General features: G+C 38.3%; 3 protein-coding genes across 3 annotated transcripts in view; all 3 read left to right on the plus strand.

Annotated features, from left to right (window-relative positions):
• The window catches only part of LOC120418549 (uncharacterized), a 45,107-nt gene extending 41,431 nt beyond the window's left edge, over positions 1-3,676 (plus strand). Inside the window, exons 4-7 of the mRNA XM_039580981.2 lie at positions 1,269-1,396; positions 1,548-1,604; positions 1,765-1,871; positions 2,305-3,676. Of these exons, the coding sequence (XP_039436915.1) occupies positions 1,269-1,396; positions 1,548-1,604; positions 1,765-1,871; positions 2,305-3,475 (1,463 nt within the window). The 3' untranslated portion in view covers positions 3,476-3,676. The remainder of the gene's footprint in view (positions 1-1,268; positions 1,397-1,547; positions 1,605-1,764; positions 1,872-2,304) is intronic.
• Positions 3,677-9,958: 6,282 nt separating this feature from the next.
• On the plus strand, positions 9,959-11,247 carry LOC120418557 (zinc finger protein 706-like). Its single transcript, XM_039580987.1, has 3 exons — positions 9,959-10,108; positions 10,336-10,491; positions 10,728-11,247. Exons 2-3 carry the CDS (start codon positions 10,348-10,350, stop codon positions 10,818-10,820), a joined length of 237 nt encoding a protein of 78 aa, XP_039436921.1. The 5' UTR covers positions 9,959-10,108; positions 10,336-10,347; the 3' UTR covers positions 10,821-11,247.
• Positions 11,248-19,256: 8,009 nt separating this feature from the next.
• Positions 19,257-20,123, plus strand: LOC128092258 (zinc finger protein 706-like). Its single transcript, XM_039580988.2, has 2 exons — positions 19,257-19,414; positions 19,540-20,123. Exon 2 carries the CDS (start codon positions 19,547-19,549, stop codon positions 19,778-19,780), a length of 234 nt encoding a protein of 77 aa, XP_039436922.1. The 5' UTR covers positions 19,257-19,414; positions 19,540-19,546; the 3' UTR covers positions 19,781-20,123.
• Positions 20,124-20,645: the final 522 nt, after the last annotated feature.

The following is a 20,645-nucleotide window of genomic DNA, read 5'->3' on the forward strand; positions in this document are numbered from 1 at the left end:
AAATTTAAATTGAATAGTTTTTGTTCTCTCAAATATTCGTCGCAATGAGAGAAACATTAAAAATGCTTCCATGTTGTAAGATCAGTTTTAAGAAGGTATTTTTGTATTTAAAAATATTTAAATAAGGTTTGAAGAATTTAATACTAACATTAACAAAATATTTATAAGATTGAATATTTAATGAATTCCAAAAGTTTTTTTTTATTTGGGGCCTTTCACTACATTTTTATTAACATATGTTTCCAATATCCACAGAACTTAGAAGTTTTTAAATTTGACAAAGTAGTATTCATTTCTATAATTTTTGTGAGCAAAATATTGGAAAAGCGACATGAAACAAGTATAATCATCAAGTCAAAACATTTCTACAAATTTGAATCTACTTTCCAACGTTTTGAAAGATTCAAAATTGGTAAAAACATGGGTTGTTTCTTGGTTTACAAAGTATACTACAAAAATAATGGTAAAAAAACGAGCAAAAATGAAAAATTTAAAGCAATTAAATTTAAAAAAATGATCTAACAATCATGTCAAATGTTTTAAGCACTTAAATATTTTTTATGTGCTTTTCTAAAGCAAAACATCAAGATAAATTCATGAAATGGAAGAAAAACAAATATAAAACAAGATAAGAAACATGTTCTGCTCAAAATGAAAAAAAAAACAATAATAATTCTGAGAAACCAAGGGGCTGTTGTTCACAGTAAGAAAAAATGTTAATATTTCATCTGGGAAGGGGTACATTTTTTATGTAAAAAAATGAGTAATTTTAACTCTTAAAATGTGTAATTTTACCACTTTTCTGCTGTGACAACACTTTTTCAGTCTGAATTGATGTAAAATTACATCATAAAAGCGTAAATATTCAACCTTCCAAAATTATACCTTCTATATTTACACAATTTTACACTTTGTTGGTTATTTAAAATAATCTCGTAATGTAAACTTGGCATAAAAAAATTGAAATAATATTGATTTTCTCTATTAAAAATAACCTATCACTGGAAAAAAAATCATAATCCTACAACAGCAGCAAGTCATTTCCATTAAACAACCCATTATACTCACTCAATTATGCGACAAATACCAGTCTCCTCACCGGCGGTCACTCTTACTGCGTCACCATTTAAGTCCAGAAAAAGTAGTGCGCATGACTCATTGAAATTAATTACTTTTCTTCTCTTTGTTTTTTTTTTTCTTTTTTTCGTTCACCCAAACTAAATTGCTCCTGACCCCGTTGTCCTGCTGCCTACCTTGGTTGGCCGCAGATGTCGCAGTGTCGCGTGATGTCAACGATTACGTGATAACGGAACGATGGCGTGAGGTGGAGCAGGTCCTGACCGGCGACACACGAATCCTGTCGATCTGGAGCGCCTGGGGCGACGCCAAGAACGAGGTAACCCTTTTCATTACTCTCTGCAAAATTAGTTTTTCGACTCAAAAAATAATGTTTTATTTTTAAAATTCATAAAATGTCACCACTGTTTTCCCGCCCCACTTTCGTGACTTACCGAACCTCCCCTTGTTTGAACTTTTCCCCTTTGCAGGTACAGTTCCGCCTGAAAATCAATAAAGCCAACATGGAAAGCGCCAAATCGAGCAAGGTTTGTGTTTTAACCTTTCGTTTTTATTTCGACTGCCCTTTTTTCGTTGTTTTCCCTTGCCCTGAATTCGACATTTGAATTTCAACCCGCGATGTCTAATGTGTTTTTCTGCTTCCATTTCCTTCTTTTTGTTCTCCTCCCCCAACCACTCACAATCTAGGAAAGCAAATCTAAGAAACAGAAGGAAAAAATTGGACTCATAAACCGCATGATGAGAAAGGTGCTCAAGCAGGGCGAGGCCATCCAGAACCACCTCTCGATGATAAGGTAAGGGGGAGGAACACGGAAACGACGGCTTTGGCGCCAGTTTCTTCCTTAAAATGGAGCATTTCCGGAAGATTTTTTTTTTCTCTTTGGATTTTGACGTACTACTAACTACGGCTGGCACGAAACTTTGCCGATAATCATAGTGGAGTACAAAATTATACTAGCTGTTTGACTGGCCATTATTCTAGAGCACAATCAATTATTGGAAGGACAGATTTACAGAAATTTAAATAATATTCATAACATGCACGAAAAAGTTCAAAAATTCATCTGGTCCAGTGGTCCAGACATAAATATTTTGAACAGAACTAATTTAAATCATAACTTTTTTCAAATTTTAAAACAAGTATTTTTTTTTTAGATTTTATTCGAAACTTCGATTTTTAAAAATTATCCGCCAAAACACTGAAAAAAACTATCTCCTCTCTTCCAGCCAAAGATCGGCCGAAAAGCGCAACCAGGACAAGTTCCGCAAGTACGTGAAGAAGCACAACGGCGGCAAAACGGTCATCATGGAGAACTTCCTCGAGGACGCCACCACGCTGTACGACATTTCGAACCCCAGCGACGAAAGCAGCGTCGTCGATCACTGCAAGTGCAGCACCAAGGACAAGTCCCGTCGGAGCACCTTCCCGAGCAAGCTGTTCTCGGCGGCCAAAAAGCAAAAGGACGTCCTGAAGCCCAAGTACTACGAATCGTCGGACCAAATTGATGCGCTGAAGAACGAGGACGAACTGCTGCTGGTGATCGAGCACACCTCGGACAGCGACAGCGGAATCTTCACGAACAACCAACTCGGCCGGAAGAACACCCTGCCGAAGAAGCCAAACTTTGGCTCGATGGTCGAAATCGACAAACTTGCCAAAGAACCGTCCGCCGAGGTGGTGGCCGTTGACATCGGGACCACCCCGAAGCGCAAGTTCCGTCCAAAGCGTCGGCACAACTCGCTTCGCTCGCGGAACGCAAACCGCCGCAAGCTGGACTACGACAGCGACGACGTGACGCCCCCGATCGACGACTTTGAAAACATTAATCTCGAGTTGCGCAAAGGAACCTTTAACCGGACCTCGTTCCGGTTCGATCTGATCCGCCAGGAAATCTCCACCAAAATGCAGGAAATGCAGAACCTGCTCGAGCAGGAAGACGACCTGCTCCGCCGCCTAAAGCTGAAGAGTGCCAAATTCCAGGCGGAGAACCAAATCTACCGGTCCCACATCGGGCTCGACTTCCACGTCGAACGACTCCAGGAATCGATCGACAGTTGCGCCAAAGAGATCATCGAAATCGAGCAAGAACTGCTCCAAACCAAGGCGGAAATTGAGGAGAAATCTCCGCTCATCGACAACCTGAAGGCCCTGCTGGAAGCCCAGGAAGCCAAGCAATTCCGAGGATTCTACTCCTCGTACTCGCCGTCGGGCTCCACTGCCGACAGCCTGAACGATTTGTCCTCGTCGACGGCTTTCGACGGTGCAACGGCCCATCCGTCCACGTCCTCGAAGGCTAGCCTGGCGTCGTCGTCGGCCAAGTCCAGACGGCACAAAGAAACGGAGTTTGTTGACAATGTTTACGAATTTTGTGATAATAACCAAAGTTTTGTGGTTTAGTGAAGCTTACGAATACGAAACGATTATGAACCTTCCGAAGAAAGATACGTTTTTTGCTAACGCGCGCGCGGATTATAATGCTCAAATACTGTTTACGTATATTTAACGAAAAAAAGGCATATATATTTTAACTGTTATTATTCTATATTATATACTCTCTTTTATTGCGCATATCTATGATTAAAGTTTACTGAACGCAAATATCTATATTAAACAACGATCTATTTTACTGGTGATGACAGCCCAAAATTATACACGATCAGATCATTTAAAAAATATAAATCATTGATTCAATAGTCCAGAATCGATTATCTGAAGTCCTCGGAAAAGTTTTATTTCGGGTTCGGTTATCGTATCTTTGGATAATCGAATCACGAGCAAAAATGGTTTTCGAGGTCTTGTCCAGCCCAAATATGACCTCAAAAATGATGATGAAATATTAGGAAAATGCATTTGGTAATGTAACAAGCAATCAACAACTACAATTTTACTAAAATGGGGTTGCAAAACTGTAATTTGATGTTCAAAGTCAACTCACAAGAAATCGGGAAAAGTTGCTCGACCCCTCTTCGGTTTACTTTAAACTTTGCCGAAGGGGTAATTCTGGTTTCTGATCACGAACTGTCAAAAATAGAGAGACATGTCATTTTAGGAAAATTTAATCTACTTTTCGAATCTGCAATAACCCAGAAGGACAATTTTTTCATATAGAACAAAAATTTTCATTTTAAAATTTCGTGTTTTTTCTAACTTTGCTGGGTTATTTTTTAGAGTGTAACAATGTTCTACAAAGTTGTAGAGCAGACAATTACAAAAATTTTGATATAAAAACATAAAGGGTTTGATCAAAAACATCACGAGTTATCCCGATTTTACGAAAAAAAGTTTTGAAAAAGTTGCTTTTTGCGTTTCTCTTTGTTTAGTCGTTTGTGTTTGTCGCGGGAGACCTTGAACAGCAATGATCGACAACGACCAACTTTTTCAAAAGATGTTTTCGTAAAATCGCGATTACACATGATGGTTACAAGCAAACTCCTTATGTTTAAACCAAGGGTCCTGAATTACAGTTCAAAGATCAGAAATCACTCACTCATTTCCGAACAAATCTTTGCCAATCATTAGCGAGCGAACACTATGATCAGAGAGGGGAGAGCCTAAAAAATACTAGCGCGGCGCTCAATTGGCCTGCACTACAACAGTTTGTCGTCAATAAGAATTTGACATGGTGGGAATTTCTGCCAAATGTGACTTTGATTTTGTGTAAACAACATAATTACAAAATATTATTGATATAATTGATTTTAAGAAATTTCTTAAATGATCAAAGCAAAGCCGATCGCAAACTATTCAGCTTTGAGCGATTAACGAAATCGGTCTCTTTGAACCATTCGCTGTAATACCCGATTGGAGTGAGAGGGAGAGCAAAGAGAGAGTGTTCAGTAGCGATTGGTGTGGAAGTGACAAACGGTAGAAATACATCAGAGAAGTTTTTTGTCGCGCAGGATTTGTGCTCGCGAGTGACTGAGTCTTTTTGGAGTAATCAGAACCCTTGGTTCAAATGTTTAAACATATTTTTTGTAATTTTCTACTCTACAAATTTTTAGAACATTGTTACACTCTGAAAAATAACCATGCAAATTAACAAAAACACTTAACTAAATTAAAAAGATGCCCTTCTGGGTTATATTATCGAAAAGTACATTTTAAAAAAATCCTCCTTACACAGAAAAAAATCATGGTAATATTACATTTGGGAAGAGGTACATCTTTTATGTCAGAAAAAAGGTGTAATTTTACCTCTTCAAATTTGTAATTTTACCACTTTTCTGGTGTAATGTCAATTTTTCAGTCTAAATGGAGGTAAAGTTACATCATAAAAGAGGTAATATTCAACCTTCCAAAATTACAGCTTCCAAATTTACATTACATTTTAAGATTTAAACAGCGATTCCACGTCAAACAGAGAGAATACAAATCAAAAGTGCTCCGATTTGGCTTAGATTTGGCATTGGAGTTCTTTGACATAAATGATAAAACCAGGATTTTCCAAAAAAACACATATTTCAAAAAATCATATATCCTGAATCAAATTAATAGCAACACAATTATTAGTTGGGCTTTTCAGGAAAAACATGTTGAGTTCCGAAAACACTAGTTGAATATATGAAAAGGTCCTACGAAAAAATCATTTGCTGATGTGAAGGTCTCGGGACCAAAGAAAATATTTTTCCCTTATTTCTTTTAATATTTTACATAATATATTCAAAAATTGCGATTATCCATTAACAGAGTTGAGGGATAAGATTTTTTGAATATAGAGCAAGCCCAAAACAGATTTTTTCTGGTACTTTTTTCTCGATCCTCTTCCATTTCAATTAAACTTAGTAGACATGTCATCATACGCTTATATAAGCCATTTTTGTGTATATGGAGCCAGTTGCACTCGATAATGACATTTGAGAAAGGCGTCAGTGTTTCAAAAATTTTTGTAATTCATAATTTAAATATTGCCGTAACTCGAAGCCGGGAAAGGAAATTTCATGAACTTTCAGAAAAAAAATACACTAAAAGAAAAAAAATACGCCAGTTCTATGATATTTTTAGATTTTTAAGTTTGTAAGTCAAATTTGAAGGTGAGTTCACGATTTTTTTTTTCGTTCATTTTTTTTGTGGAAATAGCCTAAGATAATCCAAAAATCCTCAAGAAAAAATTAGAATGGAGCACATCTCCTAAAAAGATACAAAAATCATTTACTAAAACTGCTTTTTGAAAAGTGCCCTGCCATCGGCCTGCTGGACATCGGGATGCACGACCCAAAGTACTGAGGAAGCCCCGATTCTCTCCGACGCAGTCGCGCAGTCCGCAGCCAGCGCTCATCTTAGCCATCCCGATCCTGCTGTCGGAAGTAGAGTCGGGGTCTTCCGGTCGTCACCGTTAGGCAAGTACTCGCACCATTCGAGCTCTGCCTTCCCTGATGACTGTTCCGTTTCCAGAACCATTCCGGAAAGCTGTTCAATCCTTCACCCGAACGTCTCAGTCCCACCTGCACCTGCCCGTCAAGTTCCCGGTATCGCCGCTAGACGCCAATCGCCGCGACTGCCGTGTAACGATTTACTCAACATCTACTACCAGAACGTCGGAGGCATGAACACACGGGCTCTCGAGTACCGTCTCGCGTGCTCCGCTATCTCTTACGACGTAATCGCGGTGACGGAAACCTGGTTAAAGAACAACACGCTATCGAGTCAAGTCTTCGGCAACGGGTACGAGGTCTTCAGATGTGATCGCGAGCAGTTTATCAACAGCCAGAAGAAAGACGGTGGGGGAGTAGCTATCGCAGTCCGGCAGGGACTCAACGCGCGAATCGTTTCATCGGACGAGTGGAAGTGCGTTGAGCAAGTTTGGGTCGCCATCGATCTTGCTGACCATACCGTCTACATCTGCGTTGTGTACATCCCTCTCGACCAAACTAACAACGCAAGCGTATTTGAAATCAACTCGTCTTCGGTTTCAACAGTCTCTTCAATGGCACGTCCCTACGATGAGCTAGTAATTCTCGGCGACTTCAACTTGCCCAGACTGATATGGCGGCCAAGCCGGGATGGTTTCCTGTATGCTGATCCCGAACTCTCAACCCAGACCTTGCACGTAACAGAGTTCCTAGACAACTATAGCAGCGCACTTCTGCAGCAGATCAACCAGTTCCCGAACGAAAACAATGTGCTGTTAGACCTTTGTTTCGTCAGCTGCCCAGATATTGCACCCCCGATAGCCATCGCCCCGGCACCATCCACCGCTGCACCTATCTTTGCCTGTTCATTTAGCCAGCGAATTTACGCCCATTGTTTGTGAAGTCCGCTATGACTATCGCAAATCCGACGTTCCCAGCATGCTAGAACTACTTCGGAGCATTGACTGGGAGAACACACTTGACAAGGACAATCCTGACGATGCTGTGCAGACCTGCACCAATATTATCGGCTATGTCATCGACAGACACGTCCCGAAGAAACCAGTTACGAACGCCCGTGTTCCATGGCAAACCAGCGAACTTAGGAGAGTCAAGGCTGCTAAGAGGTCGGCACTGAAAAAGTACTCAAAACATCGAACGTTACCATTGCACAACTACTACGTGCGACTCAACAGCTGCTACAAAAGGATGAGCAAACAGTGTCATGCCGATCACGAAGTACGTACCCAGAAGAAGCTTAAGTCCAATCCGAAAGGATTCTGGAAGTACATCAATGAGCAGCGGAAGGAAATCGGGTTGCCGTCGTCGATGTTCCTTGGCGACAAGACAGCTTCGAATACGGAGGACATCTGCCAGCTGTTTGCCGCAAAATTTTCGAGCATGTTCACACAAGAAGATCTGTCACAACAACAAATCACCGCTGCTGCCAACAATGTCCTTCCAAACGGGCTGGTCACAATCACAATCGATCGCTTGCAGATTCTGGAAGCCGCAACCAAACTGAAGTCATCCAACACTGCAGGTCCGGACGGAGTTCTATCGATCGTCCTGAAAAAATGTATCGACGGGCTTCTAGATCCTCTCGGACATCTCTTCAGTCTGTCCCTCTCCACCGGCTCCTTCCCAAAACTCTGGAAGCACGCATATATGTTTCCGGTGCACAAGAAAGGGGACAAACGGAACGCAGACAACTATCGCGGGATTTCAGCACTGTGCGCCACTTCGAAACTCTTCGAGCTGGCGGTCATGGATCCGGTGTTTTTCTTCTGCAAGAACCTTATCAGCGACGACCAGCACGGTTTTATGCCTTCGCGGTCAACCACGACGAATCTGCTCACTTTTACGACATTCGTGACCGATAGTTTCACCGCCAAATCGCAGACCGACGCGGTGTATACCGACCTGTCGGCCGCATTTGACAAGCTGAACCATTCTATTGCAATCGCAAAGCTGGAAAGAATGGGAATCGGTGGGGTTCTCCTGCGTTGGTTTCAATCCTATCTAACCGGCCGGAAAATTAGCGTCAAGATCGGTGATTGGCTGTCCGCTGTCTTTGAAGCCTTTTCGGGAATTGCACAAGGCAGTCACTTGGGACCACTTGTATTCCTGCTGTACTACAACGACTGTAACCATTCTATCTCGGTTCCACGCCTGTCGTACGCGGACGACATGAAAATCTACTGCCGGATTGACAATGCATCTGATGCTCAAGTTCTCCAACAACAGCTGATCAACTTCGCGGAATGGTGCAAAATTAACCGAATGGTCGTTAATCCAACCAAATGCTCCGTTATCTCTTTTTCCAGAAAACGTAACCCGATTAAGTTCGAGTACCAGATTTGCGGCACTTCAATTCCTCGTGAGAACTGCGTTAAGGACCTGGGTGTGCTCCTCGACACGGAGCTGACATACAAGCAGCACATCTCCTACATCGTCTCCAAAGCATCGCGGCAACTTGGTTTTGTCTTCCGTACAGCCAAAAACTTTACTGACATCTACTGTTTGAAGGCACTTTATTGTGCGTTGGTCCGTTCCACACTAGAATACTGCTGTTCTGTGTGGAGTCCGTACTACGAGAACAGAGTAGCGCGAATCGAGAGTGTGCAGCGAAGGTTCATCCGATATGCCCTTCGATCTCTACCCTGGCGGGATCCCTCCCGACTGCCCAGCTACGAAAGTCGCTGTGAGCTGATCAACCTGGACACGCTAGCAGTACGACGAAATGTGTGCCGATCACTCCTAGTTGCCGACGTTTTGACCTCGAGAGTGCAGTGTCCGGCCATTCTCCGTGGATTGAACATTTTCGCCCCCATTCGGACTTTTCGGAACTCCCCATTCCTACGTGTCCCTATCCGTCAAACAAATTATGCAATGTACAGTGCACTGACAGGGCTACACCGGGCGTTTAATTTTGTCGCTTCTTTGTTCGATTTTAACTTGTCTCGTGATGTTATCAAAAGGAAATTCTTGTTGTTCTTTAGACGTTAATTTATGTATTAGTTTGTAAGGTAAAACACCATTGGGGCCCGAGCCTGTTGGTGTCCAAATAAATAAAAATAAATAAATAAATAAATAAACGTCTTAATTTTCAAAAACCAAACGCGAGGATCGATTTTCCAGAAAATTTTACATAAAAGTCTCCATATTGACCATTGTCCTTAGTCCAATCCTTGTGAAGTTACAGCGATTGTAATAATACATAAGTTGAAAAAATAGAGGTTTTGGCCATTTTTTGCGATTTCTATACGCGAAACTTGATTTTTCAGCCTCGAAAATATTTTCACCGGAAAGCTCGTCCAATTTTCCATAAGTTTGTCTTTCAATATAACTCGTTTTATAGTTGATATGAATTCGTTACATTCGAGTTTTCTAAATGTTCGTTCTAAACTTTGCCACAGACTGAACAGCTCAAACGACCATTTCAAAGACCGAATATTTCTCTCTTTTTACGATGTTGCTTCCTGCATCGCTTGCACGTGTTTGACGCGACATCTTACGGGTCTAGCGCCCAACCAGCAGACACGACTTTTGATACGTCAAGTTTTTGCCCACATTCGTAAATAGAAAATCTGCATGCACAAGCACACTACTCTCGTTATATTATCTTAAGAAATAACCATTATTTAAACTTTGTTCTACTTTAGCCCAGCTCTACAACAAGGTGAGTGTTAAGATGGAGGTTAATAACGAAGTTTAATCACTAAATTGTTGGAAAAGCTGCTCAAAATGTGCATAAATTGCATTTCCTACCCCAGGTTTCTAGAGACATCTGTGGTGTGTAACACACACATTTTTCCATGTGGGGGTTTTTCACCCACCAACAGCAGCAAAAGCAACGCTCAGTCCCCCCCTCTCATGAGTAATAGCTCTCTTCTTTTTGCATTGCAGCCACCGCAAAAAATGGCCCGTGGACACCAGAAACTCCAGTCGCAGCAAAAGGCCCAGGAGAAAAATGCCAAGCTCAAGAAGCAGCAGGGCCACGGCCTGAGCGACCAGATGAAGGCGGCCCAGAAGGCGCTCGTATTTTCCTGTTCAGTGTGCAAGGTTGGTTGGTTGGCTGGAAAACACATTCCCACACTTTCACCTTTTTTTTTGATTTTGTTGAAACGCAGACATTGAAGCAAGGCTTGGAGTAGGGTTCTTTCAGTAACCCCATGATGCCATACAAGCTTAGCTGGCAAATCAATTTTGAACTGACCTAAATTTAAAATAATATAAAATTGCAAAGTTATTCAAAAACAAAATTACATTTCAAAACTCATCGTTTTCTTTGTTTCCAGTCCCAGATGCCAGATCCGAAGACGTACAAGCAGCATTTCGAGAACAAACATCCCAAGGTGGAACTGCCAGCCGAGCTGAAGGAGGTCGTGTAACAATTTCCACTGCGCAGCGGTCCCAACTTTTGTTTAACTTTATTCATTTATACCGGAAATATTAGCAACAACAACAACAACAGCAGAAAACATGTAAAATTGGATTTCGGACTCTAATCTTGTCGAAGCTGAATTCAGAAATACAAAATATATACATTCAAGAGAATGAAAACTAAAAAAAACATTGTTCGACACTTTTTGCAGTGTGATTTACAAAGATATTGGCGGTCTAAAGGTTATAATTTATGAAATAACACAAACTCCACTAATTAGAAAAAAAGAGCGATGGATTTGATCCGTTCCAAAGCCATGGCGACACTTAATCAAAATGAGGTAAGAAAAATGCATAGCAAAATTTCAACACTTCTCTGTACACCAATACCAGCGTTAAGTTACGTTCAATAAAAAGCGTCTCGTTACAAATTTAGTTCGATACTTTTTTTATTAAAAGAATTTTCAAACCGTACGCAAGAATACTGAATAATAAAAATTTAGCCGGCACCAATTTATTGTCATACATTTAACAAAGCTCAAAACGGCTTTTGTCTAGCCCTATAATGTCTTTTGATATTTTTACTTCGTGGTCTACAAACCATATTGGATCTTTTTTGTTTCACCAGAAACTTGACTTTTCTATTTCTTATATTTTTAAGCTTTATGTTTAAAAAAAATCACTTGCAAAACAAGATATTTGTCAATGTTTTAAACCTCAACGGTAGGGTATTTTAACCATTAGTGGACCCCCTAGTAGAGTCGACGAGCATTTTTCACAATTATTCAATATTTTAAGCACTATTTCACAACCCTTTGTACAACACAACGAAATCTGAAGTCTTTTGAACAATTCTGACTATTTGTTTCATCAATTATTTGTTTTTGTGCAGAAAAATTGCCATTTGAAAAAAAAGTGTTTTTTGCTAGTTAAAAAAGTAATTTTAATGCAAATTTTTCCATATAACTTAAATAGTTGACCAAAATAAAACAATAGATTTGTTTACAGTTGCTGATAAAACCACGCATGTTTATTTTCAAAAAAAAAAATGTTTTCTTATTGATTTATTATTATAAAATATCATTTCATACTGCAATAATGATGCTTCAGTTAAGTAAAATTAACTAAAGTTTTGATCAATTATAAATTCTTACAGTTTCAGCAACTTTGGTAGTTTTAACATGAAAACAGCTATATTTATACTCATGATTAAAATATATGCAAATAGGGTGACCACAACAAACATTTATTGAATGTTTAAGAAAAACTTTTGCTTAAATATACAGTATTTTTTAATTTTTGTAAGTTAAAATAACAGGGATCCACTTTTGGAAAAGTTAGGATTTTCGTTGTCCTATATAAGACCCCCTTAATTTTGCTCGGAATTGAGCAGTTCTTCGTTTTGCCTTCCTCACCTTACTGAGGAAAGGCTATAAAATCACTCGGAAAATGAACTTCTCAATTAGACCTAGACCCACCTTTATGTATACCTATCGACTCAGAATCAAATTCTGAGCAAATGTCTGTGTGTGTGGTGGGATGTTGATCAAAAAATTGTCACTCGATTATCTCGAGACCGGCTTAACCGATTTTGTCCGTTTTGGCCTCATTCGATCCGTCTTGGGGTCCCATAAGTCGCTATTAAAAATTATGCAGTTTAGTTAAGTACTTCAAAAGTTATGCTAAAAAAACGATTTTGACTAAAGTTCGGAAGATTGTAAAAAGGGTGGTTTTTGTAAGAAAACCCGTCATATTATACATTTTTAGAAAGGTATTTGAAAGACCTTTCTAACGCGTCAAAGACATTGAAGATCTGACAACCCTATCATAAGTTATAAGCACTTAAGTGTTATTTATGCACTTTGTGGAGGCCGGGTCTCCGATATTTTGATGAAAACGTTGTCCGGATCTATCATGCGACCTATCGTTGAACAGGTAATCAAAAGACCTTTCCAACGCGTCCAAAACATTGAAAATCTGACAACCCTATCAAAAGTTATAAGCACTTAAGTGTTATTTATGCACTTTTTGGAGGCCGGTTCTCAGATATTTTGATGAAAACGATGTCCGGATCTCTTATGCGACATATCGTTGAATAGGTAATCAAAAGAACTATTCAACGAGCATAAATTGGATTGGAGATCTGACTACCCTATCATAAGTTGTAAGGACATAAATGAGGTATGAATAATGAGTCAAATTGATAAAACACTGAAAAACACCGCCCTTTTGTGTCTATTTTGGATAGCAACCATATGAGGAAGGCATTAACCACCTAAGGGTGGATTAAGTAACGTTTATTTAAGTAAAGTTCCTTAAACTTACACTATTTCGGCTAACTGAAGTGAAATAATCAGTGAAAAATAATTGGACAGTTAATTCAGTCATAAAATGAAAATGCTGTTTTGTTGTAAAAATGCTAGTGGCCATGGCTGATTTGAGATGTCGAACTCAAAACACTTATTTTGGCGGAAAGGACACGTCAATGTCAGTAAACATTGTTTTAAATGGTGCTGAACATGCCAAATAAACTATTTGTAGACAAAAACACGCTTTTAATTGTGATTTTATTGAATTTTTCATCAAAAAAACTTCAGAGGGTCTACTATTGGAAATGGGCCCACTAATGGATAACGTACCCTATTTACGGGTTTAGTGTAACGGATTGTCGAATATTTTCAGTCGATAAAGAAAATCTCAGATCGATAACGTTAACGCTATTATTGTCGTTACCATTCCTGCTACAACGTCATTATTAACGTTATCGTTGATCATCCCGAATATGAATACCGTAGTTCATGTTAGCTTAGTTCTTCGATTGTACAAGAAATACAACGATGGGTTTAGTAAACGCAACATTTCATTTTAGGTACGGTAAGCCGGGGTGACATTGATAGGTGGAAGTTATTTTTGCAAAATGAAAAATACGAATTAAATACAAACAAAATGACATGGTATGGTATGGTATGGTATGGTACTTTTAATTAATTTTGGATTCACTTGGAACTTTCAATTTACTTAACTATAAATTGGTCCAGATACAGTGGTCCATATCGCAAAATCAGTGAAAAATTGATTTTCCGAAACATGGTGAAGTTTTAGAGTTTTGGCGTCTTCAAAAAGTTGTTGCAAATGAAAAAGGGCACCTTTTTTTAATTAACTTTTTTTTACGTATTTTTTTTTATTTTCGAGATATTTTGATATGTTTTAGGGGACAACTTTTGAAGACCGGCTCCGTGGCTTAATGGTTGCGGCTTCTGCCTCGAAAGCAGGAGGTTCAGGGATCACATCCCGGTCGGATTCCCTTGAAATTTGGAATCAGGAATGTAGCACCCGCAGTCGAGCAGTTTTTGACAGTTCGCTCCATAAGAAATACATTGTAGAAAAAAGCAAAAACTGCTCGAATGGAAATGCTCCATTCAGAGCCGTACCTTGGGTCCACGGCGCCCTTGGCGAAGCATCAATTTGGCGCCCCTTAAAATTTTTCATCATTTTGATATGTTTACTTAAATTTTCAGCGATTGCTTCAAAGAGTTTTAATAATATAGTGGTAATTGATGAAATAAATATAACAGCTAAAAAATTCAACCACAGTTTAATTCTTTGAAGAATATTCAAATTAATGTTTTATTATTTTTAAACCATTTCAATCGATTAAAAGATATACTATTGGTTTCCAATACAGATAGGTTGTAACGAAAAGTTGCTTTAGGATTAATGTTGACTGAAAATAGCAGAGTGTTGTTTTATCTTCTTAAGCAGAATTTGATCTGACCAAGCTTAAATTTCATGGTATCAACAAACAATTTTCCTGAATTCCTGAAAAAATAGTTCAACTGATTAGAAAATGGAATCCTTTTGAAACTTGTTTTTGGATGGATTCCTTTTGAGACTATTTTTTTCAATTTATTTTTGAAAACAATACTTCTCTTCTCTGTGACTGTGTTTTTTGATTGATATAATATTTCTAAAATTACTTTTTACCTTTTTAACACATTAAATTTTTTTGTGTTTATTTTTCGTCATCTAAAGTTTCTTAATTTTTTTTATAAAAACCATTACACTCAGCTTCTATCGGATGGTGAAGTAAAACGTCGGTCCCGGTTTCTCCTGTCTCGTCAGAGGCGCTGGAGCAGAAATCCCACGTTAGAGGAAGGCCATGCCCCGGGGGGCGTAGTGCCAATAGTTTCGTTTTCATTACACTCAAATAGAGGGTGACGAGCGGGAATTCCCGGGAAATCGTCCATTTTTGGACCTCTCGATTCCCGGGAAATTTGGTCGAAGCAAAATTATACAAACTAATCAGAAAAAAACATTTGAAAATTCGAAATTGTTTAGAACATTGGATGTTCAATGTATGATTTTCAAGTTCGAATTAACCAATGCTTCTCTTATCTTCTAATTCAGAAAGTGTAAATTTTAACTTTCCAATAACTATAATTGGGAGAACTTATAATAATGTGGACCCCAAAATTTACCTTAAAGCATACTTAGCAGTTAGCCACAAGAAGAAAGTCTAATTTTTTTTATATTTTTGTTTATTATTTCTAAGAGGGAAAATCCTTTTCAAGATTAGTATAATATCCATATCCTCTTTCAAGCATAGCAATCCTTATAATCTATTTTTTTAAATTCTTATTAATTTAATTTCGCTGTATCAAGGTAATTTCCTTTTTTGATGTCATGGAGTAATTTTGTGTTTCGCTTAAACCTCAATATTAAATTATATTTTAGAAGAAAAAACCCTGGAAATCATTGTAAAGTCCACCAAATGTGAACATTCGGGTTTTCCTGATTACTATTTCTTCAATTAATATTTACAAATGGACCTTAAAAAAGAAAAAAACATCTTCAAATTGTTGTTTTGAGTCGCTATTTATCATATTGTAAAAATCCCGATACTGGGAAATTATATATTAGCTAATTTTTTATTTCACAAAAATCTAATAACAAGTTCATACAACAAGTTGTATTGCAGATTCAGAAAAAAAATCAAGAGGTAGATCATAGTCATCATATTTACAAATGGACCTTAAAAAAGAAAAAAAACATCTTCAAATTGTTGTTTTGAGTCGCTATTTATCATATTGTAAAAATCCCGATACTGGGAAATTATATATTAGCTAATTTTTTATTTCACAAAAATCTAATAACAAGTTCATACAACAAGTTGTATTGCAGATTCAGAAAAAAAATCAAGAGGTAGATCATAGTTCCCAAAAATAATGAGGCTACTAATTAACGTTTCATTGAATAAGTATGAATAAATCGTAACTGAATTCATTGAAAAGAAACACATTTATAACTTTTCTTTATACATTACTGGCACTATTGGCATAGTTACACTACCGGGTCCCGGGAATTCCCGGGAAATATCCAAATTCAACTCTCGATTCCCGGGAAATTGAAAATCTCGAGAATAGTCACCCTCTACACTCAAAGCTTTTAGAACCGTTTGTGTAAATGTGAAAATTTAGGTGAACTGGATAACCCAGCACATGGAATCCATGAAATAAATAAAAAATGTATGTGAAAGATAAGCAACTTTATCCATTCCATTAAAACTTAACATAACAAAAATTTTCAAGGAAAATGTTACAAACATTCTTCAAATTATTGTCCCTAGTAGCAAAATTAAGTGGAACTTTGTGTTTTTCCAAAAAATATTGCTGTTTTTGGAGTTGGAATTTTGCTTTGGTTTGAATTCTAATGGGTCCGCGATAATGGTGTTTCTGCAAATCAAAATTTTCAAGAAATTGTATAATATTTTACTTTTACGACTAAAAAGTTGGGGGGCATGCCAATCCATGCAACTTTGTCGAAGACACCCAAATTTTACTTTTTCACTCTTGCTTCAAGCAATTGAATACAAACAGCATAGCAAACCAGTTTTTTTTAATATATCAATTCAGGAATATAATATATTTAGAGCAATTTATGCGCTCTTAAAAAACCAACATTTTTATGTTGAAAAAAAAAATATTTTGCTAGAAATTTAACAAAAGTCAAAGCATTTTTTGTGTTAGAAATATTCAATTTAAACAGTTCGGTATTTCGAAAACGTAGGCCAATCTCAACGCACAAGTTTGCATTTATAACGATAAAAATATCTCAAATGTCATTTTCTTTAAACTTGAAATATCATTTTTTTTATTACAGATTTTCAATAGAAATGTGTAAATTTCAATTGAAGAGCTGATTATATATAAAAAAACAACTTCAAAACATAAAAAAGCATGATGGTTCCTGATGCTGGAAAAAATGGTGAAATTTAAATTGAATTTTATATACTGTAGTTGTAATATAAAATCTCTAGCTATTTCAAAGAATTGTTATAAAACTCCTGAACTTTTTGCCACTTGGGCGCCCCCTTTGATAAATGAATTTAGTGAATTTAATTTTAAATTTAATTCTGGTAGAATTATTGAAATAGTTGATTTTGGCGCCCCAAGTGTTTAACATAAAATAATATTTGTAATATTCCAATCCAGATTATCGAGTTATTTTGTAGTCCTACTTTAAAATTTGGCGCCCCTTTTGTTCTGAATGCCTTTCCACGATTTTATAATAACATGACAAATTTGTTCAATCATCGTTTTTGGCGCCCCCCAAGGGCTGGCGCCCTTGGCGATCGCCAACTGCGCCAACCCCTAGGTACGGCGCTGGCTCCATTGAACTTTGAATATGAGCAAAAAACCTTTAAGAATCAGGTGGGATTCGAACTCACACCTTTGAATTGATGGTCTGGGACGCATACCAGTCGGCCATCATGGAGTTAATGCTCTTGAACTGAATTGATCCGTAGTGGGGGAATAATGTCACAAGGTATAATTAACCAAACCATTATATAATTACTAACACCGTCTCAAAACAGCCCACGGCCATCTCATATACTCATGAACTGGACAAGGGAGTCGTGGATTGCCTGGCCCGAGTCATCTGCACTACCGATCCATGTCTGTACAATTTCAGAAGAAATCGTTAGCCATAGAAAGGTATTTCGCTTCAATTGGGTCCTAAAATGAAGCTTAGATTGCTGATATTATTGTTTACAGCGATAAAGCTTATTTTTCTGAGTACAATGACCCTTTGTACGACCACAAAGAGTTTTAAATGGATTTTTAAATCAATTTTGAAAAATTATCCTCGCGGTCCTTCTTGACAGAAAAGCTCCTACTTGACAGCTCGTTCCAAGGGGACCATAGTTGATCTATCGAAAAAATGTTGTCTTGTCAAAAAAAAAAATTGCATTAAAATGAAAAAAAGTGATCAGAAATGGTTTTTAATCGTGTTTTTTACCGTTGTACATAAAAATTGACATGGGGCTTTAGTACCCAACTGACCTTTAAAGGTTCTTGAGATATATGGTGGTTACTAACCGAACCGTCTCAGTTGAAATATACTGTGGTCATGGTCAAGTCCTGCCAAGACGGGGGTTCAAATACATACATACATACATACATACATACAAAAACCCAAAACTTTTGAGCCATAGCACTGTATGTACCTTACAGTGCACAGCCACAACATTTTCGATACCAATTCCCTACCTATCCATGTTTACGAGAGGGCTGCAACATAAATATTGTGATTTCGGAAATAAATCGAAATAACAGCGCGAGTCATTTCCGTCTTGCGAAGCTATTTTATGTTGTTTCTTTTCTGAGTGTATCTCAAATGTCACTCTCGAAACCAAAACAAAATTTCGCCGCGGCACCAAACTGAATTGTCGCGAGTGGAGTAGCGAAGCGACTAGCGCCGCGACCAACAAGAATCACAGAACCGACCCCAAGTATTGCCGGAATTTGCTCTATGGATGTGGATTGGATGGACCATGGCATGAAATGCAGCCTGAGAAGGATGTGCAAGGTGCTTGTAGGATTAATAAGGGTGACTTGGCATCCGGATCAGCTCATTTCTGACGGGACGTAACGAACCAAATTGACGACGAATTTCGAGGCCAGATAGCACTCTTGGTATTCTGCCTCTCCTTCTGAATCTGGGAATCAATTGAAATTCATTATATAACCCCACTAAACGATTCGTGTGGTAGTTTAAGCTCCTAATTTATCGGAACATGAGATTCTACTCAATAATTTTAATTTTTTGTTTTCATTTCTCCTTTATTTCGCTGATATCAGCGTAAAATCTCCAATTTATACTTCAAAAATTCAAGCAATGCCAAGCAATCAAAACAAAACAACCTACCACACTGATTCAAAACCGCTTAAACGTGTATGACAGATATTTCGCGACAAAAAATCGTCGCGAGAGTTAAACTCGCTCAATTCGGTTTAGTGCTGCGGCGACAATACTCATGCAGCATAAATTTGTATGCTACCGACTCGATGTGGAGCAGCTCGGTTGCTCGGTAGAGATTTTAGCACCCCTAAAATTTTTACCGCGCCCGTACCAATACAAACATATTTTTGACAGAAGTTGGCCCTCTTTTGCGTCCGTGATTCCAAACTTTGACAGCAGTAGCAAGGGCGCACAGGCAAGCTGGAGTCATCTGGGACGGAAAGGACGAGCGTTTTTCCTAATTTCCAACTAAATTTTCCGAGTTTTCACTAATTTTCTGGTTCCAAACTATTCTCTCAACGTAAGTAAAGTGTGTTTATAGTGTTTTGTGAAGAAATTTCCCCCGAAATTCGCCTTCAAATATGCTTCAACATCCAATCTCAAATCGGCCATATTTTTGTGCTAATTTTTTCCCACCCTGGTCAGATTCGAAATGGCTCGCGGACACCAGAAGATCCAGTCGCAACAAAAGGCCCAGGAGAAAAATGCCAAGCTCAAGAAGCAGCAGGGCCACGGCCTGAGTGACCAGATGAAGGCGGCCCAGAAGGCGCTCGTATTTTCCTGTGCGGTGTGCAAGTCCCAGATGCCGGACCCGAAAACCTACAAACAACACTTTGAGAACAAACATCCCAAGTCGGAACTTCCGGCCGAACTGAAGGATGTTTAACCAGTGGGGGAGCACAATCACCGCCGCCGCGGTGGAGAGAGATTTAGAGACACACACACACACATTCACACAAAACTCCCGGAGGATGTCGTCGAACCGAGATAATTCCACAAACACAAGATTTAAATACTGCTTTCAGTTAGTTTTGTAGCATTTTTTTATGTTTTTGTGATTTTTTTAAACAAAATAACTTGTAAATAATTCCACCCAAACCAGACGGAGCCGAATCAGCTTCCGGATTACAACATTCGCTATAGATTCAGTCCAGAAATGTGGCACGGGAAGGAATGAAGCTAAAACAAATAAGTATTCAATAAAGAACGAGTGATGAAACAACGCTAAATTGGGTAAGCCTTTCTTCGTATGGTTCCAGAATATTCCTTTGAGTTGATGACATGTTTTTGGAACAAATTTAAGAAATTCATTTTTCGGTTGATTTTATAGCTATTCTGCGGTGATGAAGGCAAAAATCCAAAACACTCAGCCCCCGGTGGTTGATCACTTTTTCGTTTGACACTTTTTTAGTTTGTACCCCGTTGGTTCGAAAGTGGATTGAAAGTCAAACTAAAAAGAGACAAACTGTCACTTTTTACACGGTGCTCACGCACACTATCACTAAAAACTTTTGGTAGTGTGTGTGAACTCCGTGTAAAAGTGGTGTCAAACTAAAAAGTGACCCCGTTCTTATGACAACAGTGTCAAACCATCGGGGTTTGAGTGTAAAATTTGAAATGCTTTAAAAAAAAATTTAGTGCCTCAATCAAAATCCAAAAAAATAGCCGATATGGGGCAATTATTTCTATTATTATTATCAATATTTATGTCAAACAAGCTCTTCCCGGCAAACTTCGTCCTGCCTTTTTTT

This window comes from Culex pipiens, chromosome 3 (assembly GCF_016801865.2).
Source record: "Culex pipiens pallens isolate TS chromosome 3, TS_CPP_V2, whole genome shotgun sequence".
NCBI classification, from domain to species: domain Eukaryota; kingdom Metazoa; phylum Arthropoda; class Insecta; order Diptera; family Culicidae; genus Culex; species Culex pipiens.